This window comes from Dromiciops gliroides, chromosome 2 (assembly GCF_019393635.1).
Source record: "Dromiciops gliroides isolate mDroGli1 chromosome 2, mDroGli1.pri, whole genome shotgun sequence".
In the NCBI taxonomy this organism is placed as follows: domain Eukaryota; kingdom Metazoa; phylum Chordata; class Mammalia; order Microbiotheria; family Microbiotheriidae; genus Dromiciops; species Dromiciops gliroides.
Window position 1 is genome coordinate 291,125,007 of NC_057862.1, and position 12,108 is coordinate 291,137,114.

Here is a 12,108-nt window from a genome sequence, read left to right on the forward strand (position 1 = left end):
AATTTGCAATTCAAAAAGAAAGAATAACAGCAAACAAACAAACAAATAAATGATATGGGAAGAGGACAAGACAACGACACATGAACAAAACACTCAGGCTGCCCCTTTCCTAAAAAGCCTTTATTTGACCCTGAAAAGGTATTTGAATGTCAAATATTTTAAAACCCTCACAAAGTATTAACAAAAAAACCTATTGAGGACTGTTTCAAACTTTTTTCTTAATGCTACTTAATTATTTTTACTGTAACATGAAAGATATCAACACCTAACTACTAGCAAAACAACATGTCTAAGCCAAAAACACTAAGCAGACCAATGAGACTTTTAAAAAAGCACTGACCTTTTGCTCACTAAACCATTTTGGTTCAGCAGCATATAACCCGGATTATTAAAATAGGAACAGGATCTCTTAACTTTCATTCATTACCACTCTGTCCTTGAACATGATCCAACAACTTAAACAGAGTAATGCTAATGCTAATGAGGAAACTAAGGCCCATAGATGGTAAGCAACTTGTACAATAGTCATGGACAGCAGAACCAGGGTTTGCACCCAGGTTCTCAGATTCTAAAGCCAACACCCTTTCCACTGTTCAATGCTGCCTCTTCATTTTTATTCTTTGTGGTTTTATTGCTTTTCTTAGTAAAAGTGGCCTATAAACATTATTCAAATTTCTGGTAGATTTAAATATTTTCTAAATTATAGGGTTATGGTTCAAGCTTCAACTTAGAGCATGAAAGACACTTTTTATGGAATCATCTCCATTTCAAAGCTTCTTCATGTAAAGTAATAATAATGAAGTTGTAATAAAGTTCTACGTTGATAATGAATCATGATGAGATGATGACTTTTGGTACTTGAAGGATAGGTCTTCTGCTAAGTTCTACCAGTTTTATAAGTTTCAAATATGGGCCTCAGGGGGCGGCTAGGTGGCTCAGTGGATAAAGCACCTGCCCTGGATTCAGGAGTTCCTGAGTTCAAATCCGGCCTCAGACACTTGACACTTCCTGGCTGTGTGACCCTGGGCAAGTCACTTAACCCCCATTCCCCCCCCCACACAAAAAAAATATATGGACCTCAGCTATTGAGGTTCATCATAGAAAGCTGGCTACCAAATAATTACCAAATAATTGGCCTTAGCAACTCTTAAAAGATTGATATTATAATAGTTTTAAGGAATTTCTCATACAGATATTTCAAACTACCAAAATATTTTAGGGAGAAAAGTTATTACACTATGAAATAAACAAATAAGAATTTAAGAAATAGGATGAGAAAAAAATGATGGCTAAAAAGCATATTTTCTTTCCCCCAATAATCTACCCAAGAAGGTAAACGGCCTTACCTTCTGAAGACTTGTTGGATTCAACTGAGTCTTGTCAATTATTTTAATTGCAACCTATTGGAGAAAAAAGAAAAATTAAGGATTTTAAGAATTTGTGCTTAAAAAGCATAGACTAAATAAGTAAATTAATTTAGGTAGAATTTACTTATTCAGTGCCATACCAGACCACCTAAAAATTATTTTACAGAGCTAGAAAAAATAATAACAAAATTCATCTGGAAAAACAAAAAAATCAAGAATATCCAGGGAAATAATGAAAAAAAAATTCACAGGAAGGTGGGTTAGCGGTACCAAACCTGGAGCTTTACTATAAAGCGGCAGTCATCAAAACTATCTGGTACTGGCTAAGAAATAGAGTGGAGGATCAATGGAATAGGATAGGCACAGGAAACACAGTAGCAAATGACACTAGCTTCTGGGATAGGAACTCAGTATTTGACAAAAACTGCTGAGAAAACTGGAAGATAGTATGGCAGAAATTAGGCACAGACCAACATCTTACACCTTATACTAAAATAAGGTCAAAATGGATACATGATTTAGACATAAGAGGTCATACCATAGGTAAATTAGGAGAGAAAGGAATAGTATACCTATCAGATCTTTGGAAAGGAGAACAGTTTATGACCAAACAAGAGATAGAGAATATTACGAAATGCAAAATGGATGATTTTGATTACATTAAATTAAAAAGGTTTTGTACAAACAGAAGTAATGCATCCAAAATTAGAAGGGAGGCAGAGGGGCAGCGAGGTGGTGCATTGGACAGAGCACCGGTCCTGGATTCAGGAGGACCCAAGTTCAAATCCGGCCTCAGACACTTAACACTTACTAGCTGTGTGACCCTGGGCAAGTTACTTAACCCCAATTGCCTCACCAAAAAAAAAAAAAAAAAGAAAGGGAGGCAGAAAGCTGGGAAACAATTTTTATGGCCAGTAATTCTGATAAAGGCCTCATTTCTAAAATATATAGGGAACTAAATCAAATAAGAATCCAAGTCATTCCCCAATTGAGAAATGGTCAAGGATATGAACAGGCAGTTTTCTGATGAAGAAATCAAAGCTATCTATTCCCATTTGAAAAAATGCTCTAAATCACTATTGATTAGAGAGATGCAAATTAAAACAACTCTGAGGTACCACCTGACACCTATCAGATAGGCTAAAATGACAAAAAAGGAAAATAATAAATGTTGGAGAAGCGGTGGGAAAATTGGAACACTAATCCATTGTTGGTGGAGCTGTGAACTGATCCAACCATTCTGGAGAGCAATTTGGAATTATGCCCAAAGGGTGATAAAGCTGTGCATTACCCTTTGACCCAGCAATACCACTTTTGGGTCTTTTCCCCAAAGAGATGACAGAAAAGGGAAAAGGACCCACATGTACAAAAATATTTACAGCTGCTCTTAATACTATTGTGCTGTAAGAACTGATGGGCAGGAGGAGTTCAGAGAAACCTGGAGGGTCTTGCGTGGGCTGATGATGAGTGAGATGAGCAGAACCAGAACACTGTACACAGTATCATCAACATTGTGTGTTGATCTACTGTGATGGACTAGATTCTTCTCACCAATGCAATGGTACAGAAGAGTTCCAGGGGACTCATGATGGAAGAGGATCTCCAAATCCAAGAAAAAAAAAAAAGAACTGTGGAGTATAGATGCTGATTGAGCCATACTATTTCTTTTGTTTTTAGTGCTGTTGTTTTTCTATTTTGAGGTTTTTCATCATTGCTCTGATTTTTCTCTTATAACATGACTAATGCAGAAATATGTTTAATGTTATTTTATATATATATATAAATATATATAAAACCTATATTAGATTACCTGCTGTCTAGGGGAGGGGGGAGGGAGAAAAATCTGAAATCAGAAAGCTTGTATAAACAAAAGTTGAGATCTTTACATGTAACTGGGAAAAAATAAAATACTTTTATCAGAAAAAGAAAAGCATAGACTAACTACTATGGCTAAAAATTCTAAAAATGTGTATTTCCAAAAAGGAATACCAAAAATTCAAGGAGCCAGATACATATCAAACACTGCAAATAATAACTTTCACAGTTGTTTTTTAGTCAAAACAAAAACATGCTTCTGTGGAAATTAAGGTTTAGGATAGTTTTAACATAAAGTTCATTTAAATTTCATATAACATTAGGAGATATACAGGACAAATATCTTAAAAATCATATACTAACACCACAAGTGAGACATAAAACTATATTATCCTAACTCCAAGACCCTCTTTCCATTATGCTATTCTAAATCTTACACACACACAGGAAAACTGTTATTCACAAATTCTAAGTAAAAATTCTGCTGAGTTGGGCCTCTTGCCAAGCTTTCATTAAACCTTTTTTCTCTCTCCACTGAATCTAGCTATTTTATGAGGTGATAACTACCTAATCTGTCACCATGATCCTTTAAAAGTTTACATATTAGTTCATATTCCACAGCAGTGGTGACAGCTTTCTTCTTGGCAATTAAATAATATTCACTGATTTAGTCTTTTTTTTTTAATGTATAAGGTATTTTATTTTTTCCGTTACATGTAAAGATCGTTCTCAACTTTTGTTTATACAAGCTTTACAATTTCAGATTTTTCTCCCTCCCTCCCTCCCCTCCCTCCCCTAGACAGCAGGCAATCTGATATAGGTTATATCTATATATCTATATACATATATAGATATATACACATAATAACATTAATCCTATTTCTGCATTAGTCATGTTATAAGAGAAAAAATCAAAGCAATGATGAAAAACCTCAAAATAGAAAAAAAAACAACAGCACCCAAAACAAAAGAAATAGTATGGTTCAATCAGCATCTATACTCCACAGTTCTTTTTTTTTTTTCCTTGGATTTGGAGATCCTCTTCTATCACGAGTTCCCTGGAACTCTTCTGTACCATTGCATTGGTGAGAAGAATATAGTCCATCACAGTAGATCAACACTCAATGTTGACGATACTGTGTACAATGTTCTTCTGGTTCTGCTCATCTCACTCATCATCAGCCCACGCAAGACCCTCCAGGTTTCTCTGAACTCCTCCTGCTCATCATTTCTTACAGCACAATAGTATTCCATTGTATTCATACACTGATTTAGTCTTAAAATTCTTTCAAGGGGGTGGCTAGATGGCACAGTGGATAGAGCACCGGCCCTGGAGTCAGGAGTACCTGAGTTCAAATCCGCCATCAGACACTTGACACTTACTAGCTATGTGACCCTGGGCAAGTCACTTAACCCCCATTGCCCTGCAAAAATAAAAACAAACAAACAAAAAACCTCTTTCAGTACCCTCCTTGTGGTAATTTATTTTGGTTTAACTTGTATATGGAATTATCATAATCTAAATTTTTATAATCTAAATTTTTTACTTCACCTAATATCCCACCTTTCAGGATCAGTAACTTATTTACATAGGCAAGGTTAGCATTACTGAAATTAAAAATCATGTCTTTCTCTAATTTTCACTCTTTGTTTTAAGTCCATGATCTGCCAGTATGTAGATAATTCAAGAACGACTCACATGTCAATAAAGAATCACTTCACACTTATTAAAATATCAATTTAGAGCAGCTAGATGGTGCAGTGGATAGAGCACCGGCCCTGGATTCAGGAGAACCTGAGTTCGAATCCAGCCTCAGACACTTAACACTTACTAGCTGTGTGATCCTGGGCAAGTCACTTAACCCCAATTGCCTCACTTAAAAAAAAAAAAATCAATTTAATTTTTTTGTGAAGTTGTTCAGTGCTCTCATGCCCAGTACCTCTAAGTCTTTTCTTTCTTCTTTTTTTTTGGGGGGGTGGGGGGGGGGGGTTGGGGGTGGGGGGAGAGAAGCCAGGGCAATGAGGGTTAAGTGACTTGCCTAGGGTCACACAGCTAGTAAGTGTCAAGTGTCTGAGGCTGAATTTGAACTAAGGTCCTCCTGAATCCAGGGCTGGGTGCTCTATCCAATGTGCCACATAGCTGCCCAATGTCCATATGTTTTGACCCAGAGATTTCACTGCTGGAAAATACCTCAATGAAATCACTGACAAAAAGGGTTCATAATATACTGATAATATATTTATAGCAGCACTTTTTGTGGTAGCAAAGAACTGGAAACAGATGCCCACCATAATATACTGTACTGAATCAATAAAGGCCTGAAGACCCAGGGCAATGAACCTCATAAGACCAGTAAGAGTCTAATCTTATGAGGCCGAGTTTGGCACAAGAACCGAAATGACTTAGGTCAACACCAAGCAGTGGACCAACCAAACCATCCAAAAGCCTCCATTTCATGCACCTTTGTTCCCATTCTTTCTTTTAATTGCCTCATTCTCACTAATCTTCAATTTCTCATTATTTAGTGGCTGCTTCCTATTGCCTAAAACACACCCATCCCTCATCCCAAAACACACACACACACACACACACACACACACATCCATTCATTTCCTGTTTAGCATAGTTCTCTATTTTCTACCCCCAATGACTAAATTTCCTGAGAAAGCTGTCTATAATTCATACCTCCACTTCCTCTTCTTATTCTCTTCTATTCATTCTGTAGTCTAGTTTCTGACCACATCCTTCATCTGAAACTAATGTCTCTGAAGTTACAAATGACCTCATAACTGCCTAACTTAATTAATGGTCTTTTCTCAATCTTCATCTTTCTTGACCTTTCGGCAATCTTTGACACTGTTTCACATCTCAAACTGGATGTTTCACAGACACGCTCAACTCAATAGATCTAAAATAAAATTCGCTGCACCCCCACCTCAGTCCTCCTTTCTATCATCTCTATTACTGTTAAGGGCACTACCATCCTTTTTTTTTTCCCCCGGTAAATAAGGCTTGCAACCTCCATATCACCCTCAACTTCTTCTTACTAACCCCACATATTCAAACTCACAACACTGCTTGTACAGAATTCCTCTCCACTCACAAAACCACCGCCCAGGATCAGGTCCTGATCATTTCACCCCTGGACTATTGCAATAGCCTCCCTGCTTCAAGTTTCTCCCCACTGCAGTCCATACAGCTGCCCGAATGATTTTCCTAAAGAACAGGTCTGACTATATTACTCCCCTGACTCAATAAATTCCATTGGTTCCTGTTTTCTAGGATCAAATATAGAATGGTCTGTTTGGTTTTTAAAGCAATTCACAACCTACATTTCTAGCCTTCTTGCACTTCATTCTCCTCTGAGACCTTTACAGTGACAACAGTTTTCTTGCTATTCCTTTTATGGGATCTTTCGTGCCTTTTCTTTTTTTTTTTCTTTTTTTTTTTTTTAGTGAGGCAATTGGGGTTAAGTGACTTGCCCAAGGTCACACAGCTAGTAAGTGTTAAGTGTCTGAGGCCGGATTTGAACTCAGGTACTCCTGATTCCAGGGCCGGTGCTCTATCCACTGCGCCACCTAGCTGCCCCCTTTCGTGCCTTTTCAATGGCTGTTCTCCATAACTGGAATGCTCTCCTCCTTCCTTGTTTCTGCCTTCTGGTTTCCCTAGCTTTCTTCAAGTTTCAATTCAAATCTCACCTTTTTCAAGAACACCTTTCCTGGTCACCAAGGACTACTAGTGCCTTCCCTTTGAGATAATCTCCCACTTATATACTGTGTATGTACATAGTTGTTTGAACGTTGTCCCATTGGAATATGAGCTCTTTGTGTACAGGGACTGTGTTTTTGCTATTCTTTTATTCACAGAGCCTGGAACACATTAGAGCTTATTAAATCCTTCTTGATGACACCTTCACACGAGGACTACATTCATGGATAGACAGAATTAATCAATTTTAAAAAATAAAATAAAAGAAATGAAAGCTCTGGAGGAAAGACCTGGAAGGAGAATAAATAGCTTAGAAAACAAAGTGGTAAACCTTATCTTAGTTACAGAGACCCTGAAAATTAGAATAGACCAAACAGTATCAAAGACTACAAGATACAGCAAGTATTAGAATAAATTCAAAAGATAATAAGATAAGAAAATATAAGGTATCTGCTATCAAAAACAGCTGACTGCGGCAGCTAGGTGGTACAGTGGATAAAGCACCAGTCCTGGATTCAGGAGGACCTGAATTCAAATCTGGTCTCAGACACTTGACACTTACTAGCTGTGTGACCCTGGGCAAGTCACTTAAACCTCACTGCCCTGAACCCCACCCCCTCCCCAAAAAAGTATGGATAAAAACAGCTGACCAAGAAAACAGGTCAAGAAGAGATTTAAAAAAAAATCACTGGACTTCCTGAAAACCATGAATGAAAAAAGACAAAGCCCAGGGTAATTTATTTCGAGAAATTTAAAATGACAACTGCCTTGATCTACTAGAACCAGAAGCCAAAGTAAAGATAGAAAGAATCTACTGATCACCTCCTGAAAAAAAGGCCAAAAGAAAAAGTCCCAGAAATGTCATAGGCAAATTCAGACCTCCCACAAGTATCCAAACAGGATCACAGAAAACCTGCCAGCTTCTACTATAAATGAGAGAAAATCTTGGAGTACAATATCCCAAAGGGAAGAAAGATTTGCAGCCAATAGGAACTTATCCTACACAGGAGGGAAATGTATCTTACTGAACTAGAGGACTGTGAAGCATTTCTGATCAAAAGTTTAGAGTAGGAATGAGTAGGAACTTTGAAATACAAACACAAGAGGCAAGAGAAACTTAGAAAAACAAATTTGTTTAAATAATTAAAAGGGACAGTATAATGCAATGCTAACTAATGGGGGAGTAGTAAGAGTATCTTTAGAACCTTTGTAAGATCATTAACCCACAGGTTACTACTCCCAAGCCTCTGTTATGGCACTTTCTATCTTCTCATTCTTGGTGATAAATAGCATTTCTTTTTTTTTTAATTAATAAAGTATTTTATTTTTTTCCATTACATGTAAAGATAGTTCTCAACTTTTGTTTATACAAGCTTTACAATTTCAGATTTTTCTCCCTCCCTCCCCCCTCCCCTAGACAGCAGGTAATCTGATATAGGTTTTATATATATATATATATATATATATATATATATATATATATACACACACACGTATATATATATATACATATACACACACACACATATATATATACACACATACACATAATAACATTAATCCTATTTCTGCATTAGTCATGTTATAAGAGAAAAAAATCAAAGCAATGATGAAAAACCTCAAAATAGAAAAAAAACAACAGCATCAAAAACTAAAGAAATAGTATGGTTCATTCAGCATCTATACTCCACAGTTCTTTTTTTTTTTTCCTTGGATTTGAAGATCCTCTTCCATCACGAGTTCCCTGGAACTCTTCTGTGCCATTGCATTGGTGAGAAGAATATAGTCCATCACAGTAGATCAACACTCAATGTTGATGATACTGTGTACAATGTTCTTCTGGTTCTGCTCATCTCACTCATCATCAGCCCACGCAAGACCCTCCAGGTTTCTCTGAACTCCTCCTGCCCATCAGTTCTTACAGCATAATAGTATTCCATTGCTAGCCATTCCCCAATTGATGGGCACCCTCTCAACTTCCAATTCCTTGCCACCACATAAAGAGCAGCTATAAATATTTTTGTACATGTGGGTCCTTTTCCCCTTTCCATGATCTCTTTGGGAAAAAGACCCAAAAGTGGTATTGCTGGGTCAAAGGGTATGCACAGCTTTATCACCCTTTGGGCATAATTCCAAATTGCTCTCCAGAATGGTTGGATCAGTTCACAGCTCCACCAACAATGGATTAGTGTTCCAATTTTCCCACCGCTTCTCCAACATTTATTAGATAAATAGCATTTCTAAAGGGGTGATTCCAAAATCCACATATATAGCCCCTCTCCTGAGTTCCAGTCTGACATCACCAACTTCTTTGTGGAGAGCTATACCACAGACATCTCAAACATAACATATTCAAAATGGAATTCCCTAATGCGACCTCTCTAGCCTATCTTCCCCATTTCTGTAGAAAGCATCACTATCCTTCTAGTTACCCACCTTTGAAACCTTTCAACTTCTCCCTCTCCCTAATTCCTCAAACCTAATTAGTTGCCAATTCTTGACGATTCTACTTCCACAATATTTCTTGAAGCTTTCCCCTTCAACCACACGGCCAACACCCCAGTTCAGGTCCTTACATCACTTCATGCCTAGTTCAAATTACTGAAACTGTCTCTTTCCAGTCTCCCTCCCCTCCCCAACATCATCTACAGGGCTAACATTCTAATCTTCAAATCTCTAGAATAAAATACAAACTCCTTTTGACGATTAAAGTCCTTCAAAATCTGGTCTATTTTAAGAACTATTTCACATTACTCTCAATTACTTTATGTTCAAACCAACTTGGCCTAACCACCACAGCAATTATTACCAATGTCATTTACAAAGTGTTTAAAAGTTTGCAAGATGTTATAAATCAATCAATAAGTGTGTCATTAAGTATTACTAAGTGCCAAATACTGTGCTTAGGCACTAAGAATAAAAATACAACAAATGAAACCATTTCTACTCCAAAGGAGTTACTAAGAGGAAAGATAAGCCCACATCTAAGTAACATATAAGAAAGATAAAGAGAATTAATCCAAATGTAGTAATTAAATAAAAAACAATTTAAAAGGAAAGGCACTAGCACTAGAGAAAATAAGGAGAGATTTCATATACAAGGGGGTATGAGTTACATCTTAAAGGAAAAGAAGGCTACTGGGAAGGCAAAAATGAGGGAATAAAATTCAGGCTTAAGACAGAACAAAGTCATGTAGACAAGAGACAGATGGAGTATGAAATATGAAGAACAGACTGGGTCACTTTGGCTGTACCAAAGAGTGGGAAGGAGAGTAATGTTCAATGAAGTTAGAAAGAGAAACTGCAACTGAACTCTTTAAAAAGATAAACAGAGAGAAACTTGAGGGGCCGAGCCAAGATGGCAGAGGAAAGACATTAAATGCACAGGGCTCCTGATGTAATCGCCAAAAAAATGGCAATAAAATAACCCTTGGGGCAGAAAAACACACAAAAACACTGGCTGAGAGTTTTCTCCAGCTACAGATAGTTTTCAGGGAGCCGTGCTGGGCCATGAATAAAGCCTAACCCCTCAGCTGGGCCAACACACCAGACACCCACCGGAGGAATTTGCCCCAGTGCCTTTGAATCCGCTACAGCACAGGCATCTTCTGGGACGCACGATCAGGGTAAGTGCAGGGGTACCAGTAGGCTGGGGGGAAGGATTCGACTGTCCTACCCCAGTGGGCAACCAGTAAGAAATCCTGAGCAGCGGGAGACTCAGGTGGGGGAGGGGATCAGGGGAGCAGTCTCACTGGAAGCTGAGAACCACACCACAGAAAGCTTTGCTGGTTGGTTTCTTAGTAAATAGGCCTGAGGTTATCTCAGGACCTGAGAACAGGCCAGGTGAGATTAAAACATGCCCCTCCTCAACCCCAAACACCTGGGACCCTCTGAAGCTGAGAACAGGAGCAGAGCGGAGAAGCAGTGCCGCCCCCCCAGTTTAAAATCAAATGAAAGTGAGGCCAGGCAGGCTGAGAAGAAGCCCAAACATCGCAGAGGCCACGCTGTAGCTTGAACAGTGTGTCCTGGAAGCAGAGCCACACTTTAAGAAGGAATTAAAAGCCAAGAAATAGTAAGCCAGGATGAGCACGCAGAGAAAGCAGAAGACCATTGAAAACTTCTTTGGGGGGTAAGGTAGACCACAATACAACCTCAGAAGAAGATGATAACAGGGTCAAAGCTCCAACATTCAAAGCTTCCAAGAAAAATATGAACTGGTCTCAGGCCATGGAAGCTCTCAAAAGGGACTTTGAAGAGAAAGTAGGAGAAATAGAAAGAAGATGCAGAGAAAAGGAGGAAAACTTATGAAGATTGCAGCCCATCTGCAGAGAAAGAATTGATAGTATCTGAAAACAGATGGAAACACATTTAAAATTTTTTCTTTTCCTCTTTGACAATTTCTTAATCTGAAGTTTGGGGGTTTTTTGACTGTTTTCTCTCACAACTAGCTGATATGGGAATTTTTCCATGACTACTCATGTATAACTTATTTTGAACTGCTTGAGTTCTTATGGGTGGGGGGTGTGAATGGAGAGGGGGGGGAGAGTTGGAACACGAAGTTTTTAAAAAATTGATGTTAAAATTTTGTTTTTACATATATTTTGGAAAATAAAATTCTATTAAAAAAAAAGATAGAGGAGTTTATCAATCAATCACCAGTACCAGGCATCATACATGAGGTTAGAGAAACAAATGAAAAGAATGAAAAAATTTTTCCTTGTAAGGAGAGACAATATGTACATATGTAAATATACAACACAAACACAAATAGTAAAACAGAGTACGGAATCAGGAGATAGAGCAGGAACCTAAGAGAGGAAGGGAAGGGAAGAAGGGAGACATTTGGCCTAGGGTAAATCCATAAAAATGAGAGATGAAGCATTTTAAATGAGAAAGAGTTGGCTGGTTTGTACAGTGTGGGATAGGGAGTAATGGTCAATGAAATTAGTTTAGTGCTAGTTGTTGAAGAGTTTTAAAAGAGAAAAGGAGTAAATATTTTATCTTAGAATCAATAGGAAGCCATTTGAATTTACTATAGGACTGACTGGGTCAAACCTACATTTAAGCTGCAGTGGCTTAGAATAGGGAGAAACTTGAGGCAGAAAGACCAATTAGGAAGCAATTGCTACAATCTAAAGTGAGAGGTAAAAAGGGTTTGAACTAAAGTGGTAGTAGTGGGTAGAGAGAAGAGGTAAAATGAGAAAGTTGGATATTTGG

General features: G+C 37.9%; 1 protein-coding gene across 13 annotated transcripts in view; it reads right to left on the minus strand.

Moving 5' to 3' along the window:
* Nucleotides 1–12,108, minus strand: part of MARK3 (microtubule affinity regulating kinase 3) — a 145,187-nt gene that overhangs the window by 91,546 nt on the left and 41,533 nt on the right. For all 13 annotated transcript variants that reach the window (XM_043982400.1, XM_043982402.1, XM_043982398.1 and 10 more), the window contains one exon: nucleotides 1,347–1,400. In XM_043982400.1, coding sequence (XP_043838335.1) covers nucleotides 1,347–1,400 — 54 coding nt within the window. The remainder of the gene's footprint in view (nucleotides 1–1,346; nucleotides 1,401–12,108) is intronic.